The sequence below is a fragment of the Paroedura picta genome, chromosome 16 (genome assembly GCF_049243985.1).
Source record: "Paroedura picta isolate Pp20150507F chromosome 16, Ppicta_v3.0, whole genome shotgun sequence".
In the NCBI taxonomy this organism is placed as follows: Eukaryota; Metazoa; Chordata; class Lepidosauria; order Squamata; family Gekkonidae; genus Paroedura; species Paroedura picta.
Genome location: NC_135384.1, coordinates 14,074,871 through 14,100,742, shown reverse-complemented (window position 1 = coordinate 14,100,742; position 25,872 = coordinate 14,074,871). Strand labels below are relative to the sequence as shown.

Here is a 25,872-nt window from a genome sequence, read left to right as displayed (position 1 = left end):
TATGGCTCCCACATGGACCAAAGCCTTCTGAGACAGAGACTGGATAGAAAAGCTTTCTGGATACAGCCTCAATACCACAATTGATCTCTTCTCTTATTGCTCATACGTCTCACTTCCACTTCATTTTGGAAAAAAGAACAATTTTTATTTACATATTATAGTGGTGTATTCTATCATTTGGGGAGATTGGTAGTGGACGAACTCATTGCATTGCTTTGACCTCAGTCACGTTCCTGCTACTTGCTAATTGCATTGTTTTGATCCTGAGAACACATCAGATGACAGCAGGCATCAGGGAATCAAGGCCAAGATGGTAAGAAGGATGATCCTGGCACTGCTGTTTCTTCTCTTCAAGCTGTGCCCAGCTGTATGCAAGAAGCATCCCTTTGAATACACCACGCCTGTTGACCTTCTTCCTATTCCTCATGCGTTTTATCAGCCTGGTGACCTGGTTGTGGGTGAGATTGTTTCTCAGGTCTTCTACCTTTATGAGACTCCGTCATTTAAAGAGCTGCCTAAACTCTTGTTCGTTTCTGAACCAATGTAAGAAAATCATAATTACTCTTTCTACCATTTATTCATTTACTGAAATCCTCAATTTGTACAGTATTTGTAAAGAAAAAGGTAGATTGGCTTCTGACTTGTGAACACACCTATAATTTGATGCACAGAAGACAGCAAAACACCAGAAAGCAGTAGATTGGAGAGAAGGAAGAAGGGAAAGAGCTTATCTGCCCATAGCATGTACTTAAATACAACAAAAATAACAATAAAGAGATATGACCAAGGCTTCACAGAAAAGAGTTTCCTTAGGATGGTTGTGAAGGAATTCAAAGAGATGTTATCATTTGTTTGGTTTGGGAATTAGTGGGGGGAAAGTACACAATGGTTTTATCCTGTGGGACAAGAGGCCTTTGGCTGTACCAGGTTGTGGGGCTTGTAAAATGAGGACCAGTGCTAAGGGAAGATAAATACTTGTGTTTTTTGTTGTTGTTGTTGTTGGTTTTCGAGCTCATCTATAACTCTCATTATAGATCGGTAACAAAGAACTACCAGCATAATCTGGCCATGGCTTTTGCTGTCAAAGAGATTAATGAGAATCCCAATATCTTACCAAACATCACCTTGGGCTTCCACATTCTCAACAGCTACTATTTGGCAAGGATGACCTATAAAGCCACCCTGAGCTTGCTTTCTTCACAGGACAAGTTTCTCCCCAATTTCAAGTGTGATACACAGAGCAATCAGATTGCAGTTATTGGAGGACTGGATTCAGAGTTGTCTGCCAATATGGCTGCCACACTCAACATATACAAGATACCACAGGTAGGGCATCCATATATGGGTGCAGCCCACAGGATGGAGTGGAAATGTTGTGCTTTGATATGTGATTGAATGGTCTTTACATTTTGTTTATTTTTTCCCCAGCTCTGTTATGGATCATTTACACCAAGGCAGGGTAACCAGCTTCTCCTTTCTTCTTTGTATCAGATGGTTCCAAATGAAGCCACTCAATATTTTGGAGTTATCAAGTTATTACTCCACTTCAAATGGACATGGATTGTGCTCTTTGTTGCAGAAGATGACAATGGGGACAGGTTCTTGCAGATCTTGTTGCCAATGTTTTCTGAGAATGGCATCTGTTTTGACTTCACTATAAGATTACCAAAACATACTTATTTCCAAGAAGCATTGGATGTGCTTATTAAGAAGGCAGAATATATAACTGTTCTCACTCAGACCAAAGCCAATGTGCATTTTGTTTATGGAGAAAATTCATCCATGTTCATGTTGCGAGTAATGTTGGTTTTAAGAACCTTTATTTCATTTCCTCCTCTGCATAAGGTGTGGATCATCACATGCCACTGGGATTTTGAATCAGTGTCCTTCCAACGGGCTTGGGATGTAGAAACCTTCCATGGTGCCCTATCCCTTGCAGTTCACTCAAATCAGCCACCAGGATTCAAAATGTTCCAGCAGTCCATAAGCCCTTCCTGGGCAGAAGGAGATGGTTTTATTGAGAACTTCTGGGAGCAGGCATTCAGTTGTTCACTGAGGAATCCACATCTTCATGGGGACAGCAAGAAAATGTGCTCTGGAGATGAGAAGCTGGATTCTATTCCAGTCATTTTGTTTGAAATGAGCATGACTGGCCACAGCTATAATGTCTACAATGCTGTCTATGCAGTGGCACATGCCTTGCATGCCACCTACATATTCCAATCTAAGCACAGAACAAGCGAAAAAGGGAAGAGTCTAGTTTACTGTGATGTGCATCCCTGGCAGGTGATTGCCTCTCACATATGACATCACAAAGACACGTTTTCATTTTCTCACAGCTGACTTGAATTATTTATTTATTTCATTTTAAATATTTATATTGCTTATCTCCATATCCGTATTTTGAAATAGCATTCTAAACATATATTAGATACAAGGGACAGTATACTGTAAGTATTATAAAAATATGATCCAAACAATGAAATTGTTATATCAATAACTATCTTAGATCACTAAGAGTTTAATAGGTAAGATACAGTAGCCCATATTATTCTTCTCCAACCATCTTGATAGCACTATGTTAAGTGTAGTAACAACTTTGCTGGACCAAGATAAATTTCTGACCACCCTTCAGAGGCAGATCCACATAGAGTGCATTACACCCTACCAGCTTGCAAACAGCTGAAGCATCAGCAATCTTGACCAAAGGAAGCCTCATAAGGAAGGTTCATATATGGTGAACCAGTCAAAACTGGCTAAAGGACCTATGAACTATGGAGATCTGGGTCTCAATATGACAAGATATTCTAATGGTGGTGCTATTACTTTAGAGGAAAATTTTGACCCATGCTCAAATAGGTTCATTCATGAAATTCAATTTTGCTTTATTATTAATGAACTTGAAAATAAGCCTGCTGTACTCCAAATACAACGGGCAATAGCGGGGTACGCGGGTTTGGTGGGGTGGCTCTTCGGCTCTTTGGCTTTGTGGGGCCAGGCTGTGGACCTGAGGCCGGGCGCATTGTGGCCTGCGAGCCAGTGCCGTCTCGTCCTGGCCCCCCCCCGCGCCACAGTCTACCTGTCTGTGTGGGGGCGGAGTAAATGGCAGCGGGTGGGCTGGAGGCGAGGACGCAGTCGACGGGCCGGGTATTCAGCAGTGGGCGGGGCTGCCGTTGCGTTGTGCGCCGCCACTGGTGGTGCCTCCGCCTCCACTCTCCGAGCTTCCTCCATCGGCCGCTGCTGGCTGTGTGAGCCAGTGGGTGACATGTCACTGTGGCACGGTGCTCCGCCGACCACTCCTGACAGCATGGGGCAGCCGGCGAACTCTCCTGTGTGCGGGCGGGGCGGGCGCTGCCACCACTGCTGCTATGTGTGGTGGCACTGGGTGGCAGCACGGGCCACTCCTACCTGTGCGGGCCAGCGGCAAGGCGTCCTGCTGGCAGCCGTGGCTGCAGCCAGCACCGGTGCCATGGCCGCCGCCACTGGCCCATCCTGGGGGCGCGGGCAGGCAGAGACCTGCCCTCTCGGCCGAACTCGGAGTGGGGCAGATTGGGAGGTGCTTCGTGCTTCCTGATTCATGAGTCCGGCGGCAAGGGACCAATTGCGAGCCGTTCTGTGCACGGCTCACAATTGGTCCCTTGCCGGCAGACTGACAATCAAAGGGCCCAATCGGCAAGCTCAAAGCGCCTGCCATTTGGGCTCTCTGATTGTCAGTCCAGAAGAAGGGGCCTATCGGCAACCTTCCTCATCCCAGACAGGGCCCGCCCTCGGGACCCTTAATGCTTTTTTTTATCCGCTCTGCAAGAGCAGTTAAAGATAGTACTCCTTTCTTCTCGGTATAGGTCAGGATACTGTCCATCCTGTTGTCTACAGGAGATATTCTGGGTCTTGGAAATTCAAGAAATTGCAAAAGTATTGGTTTGTTTCTAATTTCCTGCTTACATTTTATTTCCTTTTTTCTGGTTAATCAGCTGAATAGTTTTTTAAGGAGCATCATATTCAACAATAGTGCTGGTGATACAATACAATTTAAAGAAAATGGGGAACTGAAAGGTGGTTTTGATGTGACAAACTGGGTCACTTTCCCAAATATCTCCTTCCTTAGACTAAAAGTTGGAATATTTGATCCTTGGGCTCCTCCAGGAGATGAATTGACCATTCATGATGATCAGATTGTGTGGCACAGAACATTTAATCAGGTGGGATATCTTCATGTATAGGAAAAACTATTTTCTCTTTTGATTTTGTCTATATGAAAACGCTAGGAGTCAAGTTTTAATTTCAGAATATGGAGCCTACCAGCATTTATATTCAAAGTCACCCCATTCACTTCTTTCCTATCATCTGGATTCCACTTCCGCTTTCTTCATGCAGGTTCCAGATTCTCCAGGATTGCCCATGCTGATATTATACTTTATTGATAATACAAAATTCACCACTTTAAAAATGTAAATTTTCTCCATAAACTTTATTATAAGCACAGACAATGATATTAAACAATATCTACAGAATTACAAGTAATCAAATATTTGAATACTTGTGTTTGTTTAACGATTACCCTCATTATGTCCTCTTTCTTTGCACCTGAAAGCCCCTAAATCTTCTCCCTGTTCACTGTATTTTTCTTTCCTTCCCACTTATCAAGCAACCTTTCTTTCATCTGACCTTCTAACTCTTCTGCAGGCTTATTTGTTATTGTCTTTGTTATAATCTGGCTTTCTCCCTAACGGGATCCAGTGCAGCTGACATCATTTCTTCTTCTTTGTATCCTTTGGCTTGCAATTGGTGAAGCAGGTTGTCCTCTCAGCCAATAAGCTGCTGTAGGTGCCGCTGGATTGTTTGCCTTGTTTATAAAATATTTCCACTCTTAGTAATTGGTTACAATTGTTTTGGCCATATGGATAAAAAATTGCTGGTTTCTAAGGTCTTCCTCAATCTGTTTAGCCATGTTGTCTTTGGTGACAGTCGTTGGATCTGCCCTTCAGTTGGTTGTTCTCACCGGAGGAGTTTATGAGGCAGTCTGCTGGTGTTCATCCTGCAGAAATTGCCTGCACTATAGGATTTGTTCTTTAATTTGCGGTTGGTTGTCACATTTGTCCTAAATTGTCTCTTTTTGATTATGATCACATAGAAAGACACCCAGGATCTGCCCCAGGCATCGCTTTTGGAAGATATCGAGTTTTTTTATGTCAGGTTTTTGTAAAGTCCACGTTTCTGATACATATAGGAGGATTGGCAGATTAGTGTCCGGAAGAGATGTTTGTCTCCTTCCAGAGGCACCAATTGAACGTGGCAAAAGGTTGATGTTGGTTGGCCAATCCTATTGAGGGCTTCAGTGGTAGATGACTCTTGGCGGGTTTTCTTGCACCAGTGAGCCTAAGTATTTAAATTATTGGACTTGCTCAATTTGGCCTCCTTTGAGGTACAAATTTGTTGGTAATTCATCTCTGGTTATGGCTTTGGTCTTGTTCACATTTATTGTTAAGCCATAAGACTGAGTGACTCAGGCAATGTCATAGAGGATGTTAGTAGCCTCTATATATGTATCAGCAAATATGGTACCATCTGCAAACATTAGATCTGTCAGTTATGTGTTTTGGCCATACTGAACTCCACATGTATTCTTGAATAGTTTCCTCATAATGGCATCAACTACAATGTTAAAATTCAATGGAGAAACCACATCTCTTTGGCACACTCCAGACTGGATGGTGAACTCCTCTGATAGCTTACATAAAGCTTTTTCCCCTTCATTTTATCCACACTTCTCGATTTTCTCCTCTCCTCCATTTAATCTTAACCACCAAAACCCTATTAAGTTGATTTGGGAAAGACTTGTTGTTGTTGTTAGGTGCGAAGTCCTATCCGACCCATCGCGACCCCATGGACAATAATCCTCAAGGCCTTTCTGTCCTCTACCATTCCCTCTGTCCTCTACCAGTCCATTTAAGTTTGCACCGACTGCTTCAGTGACTCCATTCAGCCACCTCATTCTCTGTCGTCCCCTTCTTCTTTTGCCCTCGATCGCTCCCAGCATTAGGCTCTTCTCCAGGGAGTCTTTCCTTCTTGTGATGTGGCCAAAGTATTTAATCAAATGTAAAACAAGTGAGCTTTCATGACTCTATGATTTGAAACCAGATTTCCTAGATTTTCCTACTTAAATAGTCAGGTTGGTATAATGGTGCAGACTGGTGGCCTCTAATCTAGAGAACTGGCTTTGATTATCCACTTTTCCACATATAGCCAGCTAAGTGAGCCTGGGCCAGTCACAATTCTCACACCTTTCTCAGCCTTACCTACTTGACAGGGTTTCTGTTGTGCAGAGAGGAAGGGAATGTGACTATAAATCGCTTTGAGAGTCCTTAGGGTATTAAAAACTGGGGTACAAAACCCAGCTCTTTTTCATCTCCAACACTATAAGAGAGTGTGTTAACAGCAAATATAGTGCTCATCTGAAGTTCTCAGGGTCGTTTTGTATGTGCCAATCTCCCTTTCTGCTTCTGGGCAGGTTCTACCACTCTCTGTGTGCAATGACCACTGCCTTCCAGGTTACAGCCGACAAGAGAAGGAGGGAAAGACATTTTGCTGCTATGACTGTGTTCCGTGTCCAGATGGGATGATCTCTGAACAGATAGGTAGGATAGTGAATGATCAAAAATGTCAATCATACATAATATTATATTCAGATAAATCCAATATCCAATACATGATCTGTAGTTTCTGGGCACATCTGCACCATCTTTACTTATTGTTTGCTTTTCTGGTTGATGAAAAAGGTTCCCAAACCTTCATCTGAACAGAAAAATAATCCAGGATTATAAAGCAAAGGAACTGACTTGCAGGAGGGGACCTTGGGCTCAAGGAAGACACTTTGTTATTCTTCAGGAGTGTGGGTGCAGCATAGGAGAGGGAACCTGAGTTGCAGTCAACTGACCACAAGAACAATGCCCTGGAGCCCATCCGGTTCCTGCACCAGGAACACAAGTCTCCTTGTCACTGAGATCCAACCTAAGGGAAATGTACAGTGGCACTCTGGGGCCCAACAGGTTCCCCGACTAGGAACACAGATCCCCTTGCTGCAGGATTCCCACTGTAGGCATGTGTCCACGTGGGATGTCAAGAAGAAGTACACACTTTACTTGGCCCCACCAAAGGCTAACCAGCACTGTAAACACCGGGGTGCCAGTAAGAGGAACCCACATCCTCCTTGGTTTCACTCTGGGCTACATGGCACTCTGAGCCCTATGCTTCCCCAGCTAGGTCAATCCTGCTTGCAGACCTGCTGACTTATAAGGAGGCCCCAAACCTGGGGAGTCCAATGCTCAGACCAAACTCTCCCCAAACTGGCTACATCCCATGCCCAAACCACCAGCTGTGACAAAATGCAATTCAAAGACATTTTACAGTGGCCATTCATACATAAACATATTAGGCAATGAAACAGGGTGGGTTGGAGGGAAGCTGTTCTGGTGGCAAGGCTGGTGCAGAATGCTGAACCCCTACCATGTGGCACCTTTTAAGGTGCCCTGTGCCTACCCATTGTTTCTGACATCATGGGTTCACCACATCAATACTTGGCCTGCCAAGCGTGGTGCTAGGGGTCTTTGGCTGGTGCATCTTCCTGCCATCTTCTCCTCTATGGCACCAATGGTGTCTGCAGGTAATTCTTTGACCCTTTTTCATGATGTGAACATACGAACCCTCAATCTCAATTGCATATGCTTCACTTTCACTCCTGTCCCATTGTTCAAAATAGGGATGCTGTTCAAGATTGTTCACCATAATAGTCATATAGGTTATTATCATTGTAGTCTATAACTGGAAATTCAGCTGTAGTATTTCTGTGTTATGTTTTAATAATTCCAACCATTGAAAAATATGTACTTCGGTAATCGTTATAAGAACATGCATAATCTAAGAACATGTATATCTGACATTCCTTGTTTCCTTCATTCCTATTTCCCTTTCTGCTAGTTAGCAACTCAAAAAGATAACATTGTTTTCCTCACTTTTAATTTATACTCATGAGGACCCTATAAATAGACTGGGGTGAATTAATGTGACTGGTCCAAGGTCACCACAGCAAATTTCCATCACACAATGGGTATTTCGACCTCAGTCTCCCAGGCCTTAGTCTAACACTGTAAACTAGTGATCCCGAACCTGTGGGCTGTGGACCACATGTGGTCCGTTGACTGATTGGAGGTGGGCCATGAAGGATGCCTTCTTCCCCCCCCCCCGGCCATTTACTTCATTCCCCTTTACATCCCCCTTTACAACATACTTCATGTCATTGTCTCCCATCACTCCCAGATGGGACTATCTCGTTGCAGAGAAACAAGCTCAGGGTTCCCATTGATTTGTCATTGTCATGAGTTAAAATTTCCATGAAAATAAAATGTTCCTTATGTTCATTGTTGTGGCGTGTCTGTATCTTATTTTGAAGGGATGTTTAAACATTACCATAGCGATCAGAGAGCGTTAGGGCAGTGGTTGAGAGTAGAGGAGTAAACTACCCCCCCCCACGGGCCTCAGTAAAATTGTCAAGCGTTGAGTGGTCCCCGGTTATAAAAAGGTTGAGGACCACTGCTGTAGCCCATTCTCTTAATCTACCATGACTAGAGAAAAGCAGGCTTTTGACCCAAGAATGAGCTAAATGTCAGACATGGGTAATGACTGTCTGTAGTTCTCTTCTAGCGAGTAAAATTCACCTTATCAGTAGAGAAGTCCTAAGGAATAAAAGACTACTCAAGTGTAAGCCAAGACAACCAGTGTTTGTTTGTGACAGGAGGAAGTGGAAGGACAGATTAGGAAGAAGGATGAGTGGAAAGACTCATTTGGCGGTCAGGGATATGACTGGACCATACTTTCACTAGGATGTGGGAAATGGAATTCCTTTCCAGGAGCATTAGGGTTTATACACTAGGGAATGTAAGGCCTTGAAACTTCAGAGCTACCCTGCACTGAGGGTGTAGCGGCTAGAGGCACTGAATGAGGAAATCCTGACAGGAACCTCAAGGAAGTCGGATATGTAGTAGTGGATAAGCCCGTTGTACCCTAGGAATCAAGCCTAGGAACTTAGTTTTTACTGAATGTGTAGTTATCAATTATTCTGACTCTTAGCTGTCCCCTAAGAATTTGCTTTATTACGAAGATGTTTTCATAAGTTAGGAAAACTGGATGGAGAAGCAAAATTGTAAAAAGTGAATTCAGAGAAAATGTTTGGAATAACCATTAAATCAAAAACAAACCATTTTAGAATCTGGAAATAATTCAACAAACTTTCTTTCTCTCATTCCAGATATGGATAACTGTGTTATCTGTTCGCTGGGTGACTATTCGAATTACAACAAAACTCAATGTGTCCCCAAGGATGTAAGCTTTCTTTCTTATGAAGAACCCATAGGTATCATCTTAGCAACCATGGCTATTACTTTCTCCCTGATCACAGCTTTGATACTTAGAATATTTATGAAGCACCAGGATACCCCCATAGTCAAAGCCAACAACCGCAGTCTAACCTATCTTCTTCTCATCTCCCTTGCTCATTGCTTCCTCTCTGCCTTGCTTTTCATTGGTCAGCCTGGAAAAGTGACCTGCCTTCTCCGACAAACAAGTTTTGGCTTCATATTCTCATTAGCTATTTCTACTGTACTGGCCAAAACACTCACTGTGGTTCTGGCCTTTGTGGCTACCAAACCGGGCTCTAGGCTAAGGCCATTGGTGGGGAAAAGACAAGCGTATTCTCTTGTCCTTTCTTGCTCCCTTGTTCAAGTAGGCATTTGTGTTCTTTGGATCAGTACTTCCTCTCCATTCCCAGATAAGGACCTGTATTCACTGAAGGAGACAATCATACTGGAATGCAATGAGGGCTCAGCTGCCATGTTTTTCTGTGTCCTAGGCTACATGGGCTTCCTAGCTGCAGTCAGCTTCATAGTGGCTTTCTTAGCCAGGAAGTTGCCTGACAGTTTCAATGAGGCCAAGTTTATCACTTTCAGCATGTTGCTCTTTTGCAGTGTTTGGCTGTCTTTTATTCCAAGCTACCTGAGCACCAAAGGGAAATCCATGGTGGCTGTGGAGATCTTCTCCATCTTAATCTCTAGTGCCGGCTTACTTGGTTGCATTTTTTCCCCCAAAATTTATATCATTGTCCTGAGGCCTGAACTAAACAACAGAAAGCTGCTTGTAAAGAAGAAATATTGATAGAACATGTTATTCTCTATATTATGTCGTGTGCATTCTTGTAAAGTGGGACAGACCTACAATTCCTAAATTTATGTATCCAAATGGTTGGCATTTGTACTCGCATGGATCGATTTAAATTCTCAGAGAGTTGTTTCCTTAGTTTTAAAGTTAATTATCAAGTCTATCAAAGTGCCACAGATGTACAGCTTATAAAACTCCATATCCAAAATTGTTGCATTTGAATTGGTATAGCTCTTTTTATTATATTAAGTTTATATCTGTGTCTTAAGTGTTGGCAGGACATTTTTGTGTTCTGGGGATCCTATGAATCAATGACCTCCAAAATAATTTTTTACCAGGCTGGCTCAGGTCTCAAACAATGAGGTTAGAGTTACGTCTGGGGTACATGTAATCAATCTATGTCTTTATCACAATGTATTTTGCTTTTATTTTTGTTTCCCCCCCAGTCTATCAATTATAAACTGTAATGCTTGTAAGGTAAAGGTAAAGGTAACCCCTGTCCAAGCACTGGGTCATGTTTGACCCTTGCGGTGACGCCCTCTAGCGTTTTCATGGCAGACTCAATACGGAAGGACCTTGCCAGTGCCTTCCCCAGTCATTACCATTTACTCCCAGCAAGCTGGGTACTCATTTTACTGACCTCGGAAGGATGGAACGCTGAGTCAACCTTGAGCCGGCTGCTGGGATCAAACTCCCAGCCTCATGGGCAGACAGCTTCAGACAGCATTTCTGCTGCCTTACCACCCTGCGCCACAAGAGACTCTTCGTAATGCTTGTACTTGTTTGTAATTTGTAGAATCAATGGATAATGATGAAGCCAATATTCATATCCATTCATTTCAAAGGACCTGTTTTAGCAAGATCTTCTAAAGTACCTCTCTGTGTCCTTATACTCATAGAGACAACAGCGCTTGAGGATTGCGGCTCCTCCTTGAGTGGAGTGGTTGATGGTACAGGAAGAAATCATGCAAGATGTTTGGGTCTCAGCCATTTTTTGTTCATTTTCATTTCAAATGCAAGGCAAGATAGCACTTGGCCTTGATGTCTTAGGCTAGCTTGATCTCATCCTAACTGAGAAGCTAAGCAGGGGCAACCCAGGTTAATACTTGAAGGGAAGATCACCGTGGAAGTCCAGAGTTGCTTCTGAAAGGCAAGAAATGTCCAACCATCTGTGTTCACTTGTTTCTTAGAAAAATCTATACAGTCTCTATAAGTCAGTTTTTCCCAACTGGGGGTTTGTGGACCCACAGGGGACTATGGAGGAGGGGATAGAAGGGGTCTCTGGCATTTCCCCTGCTGCCTTAGGTAGTTGGGAACTGGCCATTTACCTTGTTCCTCCTTCCCCTCAGGCATGAGTGGTTTAGTCCACTGATGGCTTTCCCATCGGGGGAGGGGGGGGTGGAGCCTTTATTTATTTATTTATTTATTTATTTATTTATTTATTTATTTATTTATTTATTTATTTATTTATTTATTTATTTATTTATTTAGATTTATATACCGCCCTCCCCGAAGGCTCAGGCTTTATACTTTATACTCAGGCTTTATACTTATTCCCAACTTAAACTGCCTACTGTCTCTCCCCTACCCACTGTCCTCATCAAGCCTGCTTGTTAGTATTTATGTCCTTGGAAAATGTTCCTTTCCTGCAGCTCTATTGTGAGTTTCTTTTTTTGACCTAAATCCGTGAGCTTTTGGAAGAAAATGGATCCAGGGTTTGTATGGTGAGGGTGGCTAGGGAGGTGAACAGTGAGTGAGAGAGAGAGAGAGTGAAACTGAGTGAGTGAGAGAGAGAAAGCACCAAGCATTAAGAATAAGACAATCACTCCCCTGCCGGAAGAACAAAAAAGTGTCATGTTGGATCAGGCCAATGGCCTATCCAGTCCACCAGTCTGTGTCACATAGAGGCCAAATCTAAAAGGCCACCAAGTGCCCTTGCATCACACAGGGAAGGCCACATGAATTACAAGTCCCCAGATTCCCTGTGCCAGAAACCAACCAATGGGAAAGTGCTTCTGGAGTTCTGGCCCTGCTGGTGGACTTTCTGATAGCCAACACCTGCCCCCACAGCTGGCATGTCTAGCAACGTGTGAAAGCCAAATGTAAGTGGGGTTGAGATGTGTCTAATAGATATGTCTATTATTATTATTATTATTATTATTATTATTATTATTATTATTATTATTATTATTATTATTATATTTATTGATTGATTTTATTTGTATCTGCCACTCTCGGAAACCGGCTGACGGCGGTTCACAATATTTCAATACAAATACAGTACATTAAAACCATTAAAATTCCCCATTAAAACCCCATTAAAACAATCTCAGTCACAATGACAACGATTAAGAAAAAATTATTCCCATACAGGCCTACTGGATGAGCAGAAGGGAGCGGATGGATAATTGGGCATAGGGTGGAACATTCTGGGGAACCAGGCCAGTCTAATACTGGCCTCCCCCTCTGGGGAGAGGGACCTGATCTTAGTCCCCGGGCCACCACCCGGCCCCAGACAAACGCCTGGCAGAAGAGCTATATTTTGTAGGCCCTACGGAACTCAGAGATCTCTGACAGGGCCCACAGCTCTTCAGGGAGCTCATTCCACCAGGTAGGGGCCAGGAGCAAAAAGGCCCTGGCCCTTGTTGAGGCCAGGCATGCCTCCCGGGGTCCTGGGATCATCAGCAGATTCTTATCCATAGAGCAAAGTGCCCTGTGGGGGGGCATAAGGAGACAGGCAGTCCCTCAAGTATGCAGAAACCAAGCCGCGTATAGTCTTGAAGGGCTCTCTACTTGCTATGGTGGCCCAGCACCCATGGCTGGGCCACCCTAATCCCAGTCTTCCTGCCCAGTGGGAAGTAGGGGAGGTGAGCCACATTGGCCTGAATGTCCTGGCTTGCCAGCTGGGTCACCCCACTTAAAACGAGCACTCCTGCCTGCTGCTCCTTATTAAAAATGGTATTTGATACTAGTTATTATATATTACTGGGAGCTTCATATTTTGTGCTACTTATGCCACCAACCAGATCTTATGGTAACATTGTAATATTATGTGTGCATATATTTATTTGGCCACTGATGAAGACCCTTTAGGTCCAAATGTTTCTGGTCTATCTATGGCCACACCCTGTGCTACCACAGAGATTGCACATGCAATATTGTACAGATTCAGATTTGTGTATTTTAATGTTGCTTTTAATCTTCTTGTTGTACACTAAATAATAAATGTTTGTATTCTAAATTTAATATTTTTAGCTTCTGGCAAAGGCAGACTTCATATTCCTCTTAAAAGTTCCACTTACCATCATCAGACGTTAGAGCATGGCATGCCTTACTTATGAATAATGACCAGCCATACATAGACTTTTTTTTTGGTCATATGGGACCATCAGAAAAATCAAAACAGTTACAATTAGAGAATCTATATTTGACCTTGTCATCCCCTGAAATTATTGTATGCATCTATATTCAATTACATTGTCCTCATTTCAATTGTCACTTGAGACCAAGGCCAGCACAATCAGCAATACATAATCAGGAGGGAGTGTCAAAGTCATTACACTTTTTATGCTCAATAACAAATTTCCAGGGCCCAGGACATCACTGCATATAAAACCCTCATATATCAGCAGGACTTGGATGCAGGGACAGTCAGGGCTCTGTCAGGCTTTTTAAATCATCATTTGGCCACTGAATTCATGAATTCCCCCACTTGTTCCTCCATACATTTTAACAAAAAGAAATGCAAATGAAGAGTAGAAACTGGATCCTAATATAAGTTGGATCTGCTAGTGACAAGAAGAAGAAGGGTTGGTTCTTATATGCCACTTTTCTCTACCCGAAGCAGGCTCAAAGTGGCTTACAGCCACCTTCCCTTTCCTCTCCCCACCCTGTGAGGTGGGCGAGGCTGAGAGAGCCCAGATATTCCTACTCGGTCAGAACAGTTTTATCAGTGCCGTGGCGAGCCCAAGGTCACTCAGCTGGCTGCATGTGGGGGAGCGCGGAATCGAACCTGGCATGCCAGATTAGAAGTCCGCACTCCTAACCACAACACCAAACTGGCATCTTCTTGGACCAAAGAGAAAATGAAATGGTTATACCAGTCCTTAAGAGGTAAAAAAGAAGGGCAAGACCATTGGTGCAGATACATTAAAATTATATTTTCTTACTCAACTTTTCAAAAATCCCTTCTTGTACTCTTCTTGAAGGGACATTGAAAGACTTACATGAAATTATAAATTGCAAGACTTAAAGTAAATTTAAGTTAAGAAGGAAAATTGAAATTAAGAATGTATTCTTGTTGAAGAAAAGCAGAAAGACTAACAAATTCCCCTTAAGAGGCTGGTGGACAAAACACACGGCTGAATAATAAAACATACTTTTTCTTTACAGGCACCTTTAGCCTTATTTTACATTTTCCTTGACTACATCTCAGGCCTTCATGGAGCCATCTGTCAAGGGGGTTGTAGCATGTATGAATTTTGGTGAAAGGGAATGAAAACTTTAGCTGGATCCAGCCCCAGTTCCGCCCCTAGTCCCTGCTCAATTCCTCCTTAGCTTCTCATGCTCACTTAATTTGCAGGGGAGGATAAGTAGACTAAAAGTTTCATCTTGTTCTACTATGGTGTCCCTTACAAGGATTATTTGGGGGGTGGCTCATTGCATCATTGTGACATTGGTCAGCATATTGCAACTTAGACCATCAAAGGTTTGTTTTCTGATTTACATTATTAAAAGGAAATTGATTTAAGATTTCATTCCTACCTTTTCACATCCAGGCATAGGTTTTGGTTACAACATTCCCTGAGAGGCTAACATTGGCTCAATTTCATCCACAGATTCATCGGCTGATCCAGGAAAATCAAAACAAAACTAATATTGAATTTACAGCACCCGGTGCCAAATATCTTTGAATGGATGGAGGAAAATTGGTTCATGAGGGAGATGTTGCTGCTGCTGCTGCTTTTATTGCTGTGCCCTGCCTTATGCAAGAAGCATCCCATTCAATGCACCACAGCTACTGACCTTCTTCCTATTCCTCATGTGTTTTCTAAGCCTGGTCACCTGATTGTGGGTGAGATTGTTTCCCAAGTATTCTATCTATCAAAAACTCCTTCATATGAAGAGCAGCCACTGCAGTTATTTGTTTCTGAGCCCATGTAAGATGTTCATTCATATTCTTTCCGCTTTTCTATTTATCTAGTTTAAACGTCAATCTATGTAATATTTATATAAAAGGGAACATTTACAAATGATGGTATATTTTCAAAAAATGCCAAAGTCTCATTAATGACTATTGGGGCAGAGGATGCCATCACCTCAGCCACTTCTACATGTTCATTGTAATGGTTGTGCATTTGGTATAGTCTAGGGCAGGGGTAGTCAACCTGTGGTTCTCCAGATGTTCATGGGCTACAATTTGAGCTTATTTTTTTCTAAGTGATTGGGATGAGCAATCTTTGCAGCAACAGGGGAAGGCAGACTTAAAATTGATTGTAACCTTCCATGAGCCAACCTTGGCCAAGAATGGTGGGAAATAAATCCAAACATAAATTAATAAATAAATTGGAAAAAAAGGAATTGACAGCGGAGGTCACATTTGGCACTCCATGTAAAGGTAAAGGTATCCCCTGTGCAAGCACCAGGTCATGCCTGACCCTTGGGGTGACACCCTCTAGTGTTTTCATGGCAGACTCAATAGGGGGTGGTTTTCCAGTGCCTTCCCCAGTCATTACTGTTTACCCCCCAGCAAGCTGGGTACTCATTTTACCGACCTCAGTAGGATGGAAGGCTGAGTCAATCTTGAGCCGGCTGCTAGGATCGAACTCCCAGCCTCATGGGCAGACAGCTTCAGACAGCATTTCTGCTGCCTTACCACCCTGCGCCACAAGAGGCTCCTTGGCACTCCATGTAGGAATGGGGAAATATGAAGTATTGGTTTATCAAAGGTAGCCTTTAACTCTCATTATAGTTCGGTGCCAAAAAACTACCAGCACAACTTGGCCTTGGCTTTTGCTGTCAAAGAGATCAATGGCAATCCCCACATCTTACCCAACATTAGTTTGGGCTTCCAAATCCTCAACAGCTACTTTGATGCCAGGATGACCACTAAAGCTACCTTGAGCTTGCTTTCTTCACAGGACAATTTTGTCCCGAATTTCAAGTGTGGTACACTGAGCAACCTTGTTGCAGTCATTGGGGGACTGAGTTCAGAAACCTCTGCCCATATTGCCAACACCGCTTCCATTTACAAGATGCCACAGGTAGGCTCTGGAAATATGACTCCTTTCAGACATGACTGGATGGTCCGTTTCATTCTCTTTCAAAAATTATCCTTTTTTTCCAGCTCACTTATGGATCGTTTTATCCAGTACAGGGTAACAGATTGCCACTTGCTACCATGTATCAAATGGTCCCCAATGAAGCCACTCAATATATGGGAATTATCCGTTTATTTCATCACTTCAGATGGACCTGGATCCTGATCTTGGTTGCAGATGACAACAATGGGGACAGGTTCTTGCAGCTCATAATGCCAATGCTTGCTGAGAAGGGTATCTGTTTGAACTTCACGGTGAGATTACCGCAGCAGGCTTACTTTGATGACATTCTGGATGTGGTTTTAGGACAACAGAAGAATTTTAACATTTACACTGAAAGCAAAGCCAATGTATGTTTTGTATATGGAGAGAATGCAGCCACGATGAGTTTGAGAATGTTGCTGTTTTTAGGTCCCTTCATTTCATTTCCTCCCCTCCACAAAGTGTGGATTATTACATGCCACTGGGACTTTGCTTCAATATCTGCTGAAAGGGCTTGGGATATAGAAACCTTTCATGGTGCTCTGTCCTTTGCAGTTCATTCCAATCAGCCACCAGGATTCCAAATTTTCTTGCAGTCTATAAGCCCTTCCTGGACCAAAGGAGATGGGTTTATTGAGAGCTTCTGGGAGCAGGCATTCGCCTGTTCACTCAGAAATCCCACTAATCATGGGGACAGCAATACAATGTGCTCTGGAGAAGAGAAGTTGGATACTATTCCATCCAATATGTTTGAAATGAGTATGACTGGGCACAGCTACAACATCTACAATGCTGTTTATGCAGTGGCACATGCTTTGCATTCATTTCATTTGCTCAGATCTAAACACAGGACAAGAGAAGAATTCAGGAGTTCAGAGGTAACTGAATCTCAATAGTATCCTCCAATTTTCAGTGCATGCTTGAATGATCTGTTTCTTTTTTTTTTTTATAGAAAGTTTTTATTTTATTTTCCAGAGTTGAAGACAGTGAGATACATGCAATCTACATTGTTAATACAGAAAAGGAGAGCTATGCTCTTCATTTGATACACTTGGTTCCCCATTTTAATCCCTTTTGTAAATAGTTCAGGTAAGGGCCCCATTGTTCTTGAAAGGCCTCTTCTATTCTTCCGTTAACTATTAGTGTCAGTTTGGCTATCTTGGCAAGATCAGCTAGTTTATTCACCCAGTCTTCTGTCGAGGGTAGTTCTTGCGTTTTCCATTTCTTGGCCAATTCTAGTTTTGCTGCCGTCGTCGCATAGAAGAAGAAGCTCTGTATGTGGGTTAGGAAGCACTGTGGAAAAACATTTTGGTTCCCCGTTTCAATCTTAAAAACCCTCTTCTCTCCATTTAAGATTATAAGACTGGCTACAATATTATGGACTTTTACCCAAAGCTTATAGACTTTTTATAGACTTTTTCACATTTACACCACATTTAAAAAGAGAAGTCTACTTTGTTACCATCATTTCAACATTTGTTTGCATAGTTTCTGATATTTTTAACAATCATAAATAGTTTATACTTAACGTAGTCCTAGAGCCCTCCACATTTCCACTAGAGAAAGGGAAAAAGGAAAAAAAAATAAGCCTGCTTAGTTGTACAGAAAGAAGAGAAACAAATATATATAAGTGTACATTGTTAATACCAGAAATAATAAAATGGAGTCTTCATTAATTAGTAGAATAAATTTTTCGTTAGTTATATTTACACCTCCTCAGTTAGAAACCTCCTTTTAGTTATGCTTTAAATTTAGGCTGAAAGTCACTACAGAGATATGTTAGATAATTCAAATTCAGCTATCATAGGAAATCTGAAACCCCACACTATAATGTAAGCCCATTCCATTAGGTGTCTCCTTTTAGTTATGCTTTAATTTTGGGCTGGTAGACACTGCGAAATTAGGTTTAATAATACAAATTCAGCTTACTTAAAAGATCTTAGACCCCAGATTAACTTCTTAACTAGTTATATTGCCTATATGGCTACATAAAGGAGGTAAAAGAGGAAAAGAATTTCAACCACTGTGTTACATTTCCATTCCCCAAGCTTCTTAAGGGGGTCTCATTTCGAGGCTTATTACGTCTTGCGGCTCCCGTTGACTAATGTTCTGTCCTATTGGTCTTTGGCTGGGAAAGTACAGTTGTAGTCTTTCCCTCGGAGTATACATCGATAAATCTTGAAGCAGTTGTACCTCCTGGACTCCAATATCAGTACAGATGTTTTTCCATGAAGCTCCTTTCAATCGATTGCTTTCACCGCAGATCCATATGTCTTTTAATTGATTCTTGTGTATTGTTGCTTTGGAGTGGCTATATATCTTCTCAGGTAGGGTGTCCTTATCTGAGCTGCAAGACTCTGACATCCCCTTTTCCATCTCCATAATTTCAGATTCCTCTTCTGCTGGTAATTTTCCACCTTGTTTAGAGCTATCATCAGCCACTACTATTGGTTCATCATTCCTGTTAGAGACTTCTTCCTTAATGCCTTTAAACTCCATGAGCATATTTTTAAGTGAGCCATTTATAGATTCTTTCAGGTCTTGTGTTTGTTTCTCTAGAAGATATGCAAATTTTTTAAACGAAAACATGTTCCAGGTTTGAAATTTTGTTAGACTTAATCAATTATGCATATGTTGTTTCCAAAATATATTTGCAATTTTGCAAATAACCAGTAGAGGTCCTACAGAGTCCTAACGAAAGCAACAGTCTGTTTTGAATTAAAGGAATGTCTCTAAAGCTTATTTCTCGCGAGATTCCACGGCTCTAATCTCTCTTATCTTCGAAGACAAAAACAGATGCAATAAGAGCTGTTACTTATTAGTTTGAGTTAATTTAAGTCCTTCTTCTGCTTAGAAAAGAAAATTAGCCTACCTCATAATGAGGTGGCATCAAGCAGAGCCAGAAACGGGGGGAAAAGTAAAGACGGAGAAGCGGGAAAGCACTTGCATCTCTGCGTTGATTAATGACTCAATATCTTGGAATTTGGCAGTTTCACCCCCTCAGTGGTAATAAATAGTCTTCCTGTCACTCTGGCTTGTTTGGATTAGCGAAAGCAACTCTCCACACCGAGAGTTCATTCCAGGGAAGAGGGTGCCGGGGGAAACCCCACTCACTGTTTGTAGGCTCGATCTGATGTCTGCCAGATGTTTTCACTCCGGAGTTGTGGTGAGTCGAAGGTCTTGCTGGGAGGTATCCAATTAGCTTTGTAGATTAAAATAAGCTTTGTAGATTGCAGAGTTGAAAAAGGAGGAAAAGGAAAAAAGATTTTAAGATGGCGGACGGCGCTTGCTGGACCCTGTGCACACTGAGCTTACGTTCCAGTGGGAGATTAATTTTCCTGCGGAACAGAGAGGCCCCAGAGATTCACAAGGAATTCCTGAGAAGATTTATGGGTGGCTTAGCGTACCCAAAACCCAATTCTGTCAATCACAGCAGCGATTGACCCTCAGTGGAACAGGAGCTCGAAGTATTCGAGCTATCCAAGTGCCATGGCTCCGCCTTCTCGGGCAATGATCTGTTTCTTTTTGAATATCAGTTTTGATACTCATATTGCATATCTTCACCTTAAGACACATGCCCAATAAGACCTCTGTGTACCTAACATACAAAAATAATCAAGAGCAATGAAACAGCTCCAAAGTCAATATACAGATAAAACCAAGAAACCAGAGATATCAATCAGCATACTCAAGCTGTTAAAAGTAGCAGAAACATTTGATGGTAATATATAGTACCCTGAGACATTAATATTAAATTTGAAGAACATTTTTATACATAGCAGCACAAAAGAAAATGAAATAAATAAAAGTAAGACATCAATGAAATGTTAGACCTGAGACACTGACAAAATGGTCTTTACTTTCTCAGTGATTTTAAATATGGTTCCAAACAAAGTTCTCTTAGACTGGAGTCTAGGAGCCTGATGCTACAGAAGGAGAAAAGGACCAATATCTAAATTATTCCCCCTTCAAACCATCAGTGGGGGGCTCACAGGTTGTGTTCTCTGAGGATTATACTGACTGGGGAACAAGTTTATTTATTGGGTAGACTTTCTTTTAGGTCTTAGTTCATAGGGATCTTTATAGGTACAAACATGCTACATATTTCAATCTGTTTCAACCAAATTCATAGCTAGTGTAGATCCCTGTTATCTAATACTGGTGTACTACAAGCTTTTATGGTGCAGGAGTAATTTCTGAGGTCCATTCCGCACAAGTTCAATGTTGCAGGAGTGTGGCAAATTGTAATCGCTACTAATATGCAGTTATTTGCGACATCGTACACAATCTGTCACACTCCTGAAATAGTCCCGCTAAAAGCGATTCATTGAAACGCTTCTAGGGAAATCGGGAAAAGTGGATTCACCCTCCAAAAAGTGCTATTCTCTTGCAAGCAATCTGCAATACTAGCAAAAAAGACCTGTGCGTAAACATCATTGCGGTTTCAGCAAAGTCCCTCCCCCTGGCTCTCTCCTCTGAACTTCCAGCGAAGCGAACGCCATTTTTTTTCTCGGAGCGAGTGGAAAGCAACGAACCGGCGAGCCTTCATTTACCCAGCGAGGCTTCTCCAGCTGCAGTCCCTCCACAGAGCTGCTTTAAAGCTCGCCTCAAGTCATCAAGCACAACACAGCCCCGTTTGCAAGTTCCCTTTATTTTCGGCTGAAAATTGTGCCTGTGCATGGGGGGGGGATTTTTTTTTCACTCGGGGTAGCATGGCAACGATGAATCGGCAGCTCACATGCCAGCTGCCAGCTAGATGGATCTCTACATTAGGAGGAAGCAAGGAAGCAAGGCATATTCGTTGCAACGTGTGTTTTTCTTTTTTTTAACTGTTCTTAAAAGCAAAGGGGCTTTTCCGGAGCATGGTAACAACCGCCCATTGGCTGCTCGCTTGATTAATGGCCAGGGGCGGGACAAAGCACGGAAAAAATTGCTTCCCTTTTAGCGATTTTTGCCGAGACCGGAAACCTGTGGGATACGATTGAAACGCAACTGGATTCCACTACAAAGGCAGGAATGCGTTACGCCGAATTCCACTATTTAAAATTCAATTTTTTCTTTCTGAAACCAATTTGCCACATTGAACCTTGTGCAGAATGGGCCTGAGAGTCCTCCAAATGGAGATCCACATATTATTCATTTTATCTGACCAACCTGGAAGCAGCTTTAGCATCTAAAGTCATAACTATACAATGCCTCTAAAAGCAGGATCAAACTGGCAGATAGGCCAATAGTGTTGAAAGGACGGATGAAATACAAAGTTCTATGCTTCAGTTTGTCAACACATCCAAGGTAAGACATTTATCCTTTGTAGAAGGGGTCTTATCCAAAGCAAAACAGGTTGAATACTAAACCCCCTGTTTGCCTGATCATCAAAGAATCTCTCAACTATATTCTCTGGTTAGATGAAGTCATTTTTTGACATGACATTCAATGACCTTAACCCCTCCCCAACAAATGTGATCATGTAAACTTTACATGGTTTAGTTAAGAGATCAATGATCATCGTAAGGATTTTAGCATTTGAGTATTTTTTTCCCCTTACCTTTTCTCTCTATTAGCTCCATCGCTTTCTCAGAAGCATCCAGTTCAACAACAGTGCTGGAGACACTATATGTTTTGATGAAAATGGAGAACTGAAAGTTGGTTTTGATGTTACAAACTGGGTAACATTCCAAAATGGCTCTTTTGCAAGAGTGAAAGTGGGAAGGCTGGATCCTCAGGCTCCTCCAGGCAATGAGCTGACCCTGAATGAGGATCAAATAACATGGCACAGAACTTTTAACCAGGTGAGACTTACAATCAACTTTTAAAGAGCATAAAAAGTAATAAAATTCAGCTGCCCTCTGTTTTAGAGCTCTGCCTCTCTTTTTATATGGAAAGAGATCTTAAGAATATTTGACCTCATGGGATGGATTCAACCAGTCTGTTTTCTGGTGATGAAAAAGGCAAAAAGAATGCCCTTTGACCACATGAAAGGCTAGAATTGTCAAGCAGGAATGTGCTTTATAAAGTGCTTCATTGAAGGAGAATCCTATTGCCATTTTCCTTATCCAAAAGCTACCGAAATAGCATATGTTCTCAGTGAATATGTACTTCGTACTAATTGTCCATTTTGCTCCTGGCCAGGTGTTGCCCCTTTCGGTCTGCAATGAACATTGTCATCCAGGCTACAGCAGGAAAAAGAAGGAAGGGCAGGACTTCTGTTGCTATGATTGTGCTCCATGTCCAGAAGGAACAATTTCTCAGGATGAAGGTAGGACAAGCAATATAGAGAGAGAGCATCCATAAGAATATAAACTGATATAATGATAGGATCCACAGTTTGTGATGTTGAGGAGATAGGAACACAAACCCCTCACTGTTTCCCCTTCTTGAATAATACAATTATTCAGCCATATCTTGAATTCAGAAATAATCTTGGGGAGAAAAACATAATCTACACAAAATGTTTCTTTCCTTCTTCCCCAAATTACTCTACCTTTCTTGATTAATGTGATTCCAACATAGCATCCCTCAGATGTCTGTAACCTCCATCCCTTGCTCCTGTTCCTTGCACTACATTTGGATGCCCTTCAAGACACCTCATACATGTCTACAAAGATGCATCAGTGGACATGATTCACCCTGGTAACACTGGTGGTAACACTGAACTGTACCTGCAATCCATACCAAAGAACTCAATTGGCTTTTGTTTTCAAAATATGAGATTTCAAAGCTCAGTCCAAGTTAGAAATAACCTGTCTGGAATCTGGCAATTCTTCTCCCCCACCCCCCATTAAGAGATATCTCCTATTAAAAATGAGCAATTAAGTGGCAAAAGCTTCCTAGGGGACATCAGAAAATGCCCTAAAAGGACAATGTTGTAATTCCACTTTGCAACTTCTCTATACATTTCAGGTTATTCTGAAGGGAAAAAAGGTGGGGGCACCATTGTCCTGTATTCTGTCAGTTTGTTTAACCAGTCCATAATGTCTGGTGATTAATATTTTTTTCCATCTTCATGCACAGAGGTTCCTAGCAGCTGTTACCATATATTTTACAAGTTCTTCATACATTTTAACATTATCTGGTAACATAATTAATAACATACATATTGGATCCAACAGAAATTTAACTTTCAATATCCACAGATATTAAATTACAACTGCTTTTTTCCCAGATACGGATGCCTGTGTGAAATGTCCACAAGATCAGTATCCCAATATTAACCAAGATCAATGCATTCCCAAGGTCCTCATTTTCCTCAATTACAAAGAAATATTAGGAATGGCCTTAGCCATGTTGGCTATTTCTTTCTCTCTAATCACAACTTTGGTTCTTGGGATTTTCATAAAGCACCAGGAGACTCCCATCGTCAAAGCCAACAACCGGAGCCTCACCTACATTCTCCTGATCTCCCTTCTTCTCTGCTTCCTCTGCTCCTTGCTCTTCATTGGAAGACCTTTCCAAGTGACCTGCCTTCTCCGACAAACTATTTTCAGCATTGTCTTTTCTGTGGCCATTTCCAGTGTGTTGGCCAAAACCATCACTGTTGTTTTAGCCTTCATGGCTACTAAACCAGATTCTAGGATGAGGAAATGGTTTGGGAAGAGAATGGCAACTTCCGTGGTCCTTTTCTGCTCCTCTATCCAAGCAGGCATTTGTACTCTTTGGCTGAGTACTTCCCCTCCCTTCCCTGATATGGACATGCATTCAATCACAGCAGAAATCATCCTGCAGTGTAATGAGGGCTCTGTGGCCATGTTTTACTGTGTCTTGGGCTATATGGGCTTCCTGGCCACTGCCAGCTTCGCTGTGGCTTTCTTTGCTAGGAAGTTACCAGACAGTTTCAATGAAGCCAAGTTCCTCACCTTCAGCATGTTAGTCTTTTGCAGTGTTTGGTTGTCCTTTCTTCCAACCTACCTGAGCACCAAAGGGAAGTCTATGGTGGCTGTGGAGATCTTTTCCATCTTGGCCTCCAGTGCTGGCTTACTAGGTTGTATCTTTTGCCCTAAATGCTACATCATTGTTCTGAGGCCTGAGCTGAATAACAGGGATCAATTAATAAGAAGGAAAAGTTAACCAAAGTATGGGATTATTTTTATTTTCAGAACAGGGTTGACAATTCTGGGTCATAAAACTGCTGGCCATTTGTGTGTTGTACCTGAGAACAATACAGAGAAAGATGACCTTAGTGAGATTCCACTCTCCAATGCTGCCATTTTGTTAGTTCCTTCAGGGAATTTGATCTGTGTAATCTGGAGAACAATCAACACCCAGGGAGATCTCCACCCCTCACCTGGAGGATGGTAACACTATTTCAGACTTATTTGTGAAAAAAGTTAGGAAATCATATTCAAATTCAAATTCAAAATCATTAAATGTCATCATCTAAATAAAACTAATTATGGATTAATTCATAGTTAACAGTAATTAATAATAATTACATAATTATAGCTAAAACAAATAAATGAAATAAATAATAGGACATGATACAATAATTCACTTCTCCATAATGCTCAGTAAACAATATTTTGTATATGCTCATGAACTAGAATTATTTCTAGTCTAGCCGTTTGTCCCTTTGTATCACTATCTCCAAGTATTCGGCCACGGATTCGGTTATTTCTGGGGATTTCTCAGCTAGTGAATATTGAGTACCATCATAGGAGGTGATGGTACCACTGTACTCTGCTCTGATTCGGTCTCACTTGGAGTTCTGTGTTCAGTTTTGGGCACCCCATTTGAAGAGGGATACAGACAAACTGGAGCGTGTCCAGAGGAGGGCAACAAAGATGATGAGGGGTTTGGAGACCAAGACGTATGAGGAAAGGTTGGGGGAGCTTGGTCTGTTTAGCCTAGAAAGGAGACAACTATGAGGAGATTTGATAACCATCTTCAAGTATTTAAAAGGGTGCCATATAGAGGATGGAGCAAATTTGTTTTCTCTTGCCCCAGAACCAATGGGATGAAATTAATTCAAAAGAAATTCGTCTAAACATCAGGAAGAAGTTCCTGGCAGTTAGAGCGGTTTCTCAGTGGATCAGGCTTCCTCAGGAGGTGGTGGGTTCTCCATCTTTGGAAATTTTTAAACAGAGGCTAGATAGCCATGTGATGGAGAGGCTGATTCTGTGAAGGCTCAAGGGGGTGGCAGATTATAGCAGATGAGTGATAGGGATGTGACAGTTCTGCATAGTGCAGTGGATTGGCCTAGATGACCCATGAGGTCCCTTCCAACTCTATGATTCTATGATTCTATGATTCTATGATTCTATGTGTGAAACTGTCCATGGGACCAGAAGATTTTTGTACTGATAGGATCAATAAATCAATGTCTGAGCATAAAATGTGGACAATAAAGAAGAATGTTTTACACTGAGTC

General features: G+C 42.0%; 2 protein-coding genes across 2 annotated transcripts; both read left to right on the top strand.

The window, feature by feature from the left end:
• Window positions 1-310: 310 nt before the first annotated feature.
• Window positions 311-10,203, top strand: LOC143825398 (vomeronasal type-2 receptor 26-like). Its single transcript, XM_077313427.1, has 6 exons — window positions 311-543; window positions 1,035-1,326; window positions 1,429-1,797; window positions 3,972-4,199; window positions 6,509-6,635; window positions 9,302-10,203. Exons 1-6 carry the CDS (start codon window positions 311-313, stop codon window positions 10,201-10,203), a joined length of 2,151 nt encoding a protein of 716 aa, XP_077169542.1.
• Window positions 10,204-15,123: 4,920 nt separating this feature from the next.
• On the top strand, window positions 15,124-24,572 carry LOC143825397 (vomeronasal type-2 receptor 26-like). Its single transcript, XM_077313426.1, has 6 exons — window positions 15,124-15,365; window positions 16,178-16,469; window positions 16,553-17,386; window positions 22,070-22,297; window positions 22,638-22,764; window positions 23,671-24,572. Exons 1-6 carry the CDS (start codon window positions 15,124-15,126, stop codon window positions 24,570-24,572), a joined length of 2,625 nt encoding a protein of 874 aa, XP_077169541.1.
• Window positions 24,573-25,872: the final 1,300 nt, after the last annotated feature.

What these genes read in the sequence shown, in the direction of transcription:
- LOC143825398 (XM_077313427.1), top strand. Translation starts at nt 311, where the DNA reads ATGGTAAGAAGGATGATCCTGGCACTGCTGTTTCTTCTCTTCAAGCTG. An exon ending in TTGTTCGTTTCTGAACCAAT is followed by an intron (nt 544 to 1,034) that starts GTAAGAAAATCA and finishes CTCTCATTATAG; the next exon opens with ATCGGTAACAAAGAACTACC. An exon ending in GATGATCTCTGAACAGATAG is followed by an intron (nt 6,636 to 9,301) that starts GTAGGATAGTGA and finishes CTCTCATTCCAG; the next exon opens with ATATGGATAACTGTGTTATC.
- LOC143825397 (XM_077313426.1), top strand. Translation starts at nt 15,124, where the DNA reads ATGGAGGAAAATTGGTTCATGAGGGAGATGTTGCTGCTGCTGCTGCTT. An exon ending in AAGAATTCAGGAGTTCAGAG is followed by an intron (nt 17,387 to 22,069) that starts GTAACTGAATCT and finishes TCTCTCTATTAG; the next exon opens with CTCCATCGCTTTCTCAGAAG. An exon ending in GGCACAGAACTTTTAACCAG is followed by an intron (nt 22,298 to 22,637) that starts GTGAGACTTACA and finishes GCTCCTGGCCAG; the next exon opens with GTGTTGCCCCTTTCGGTCTG.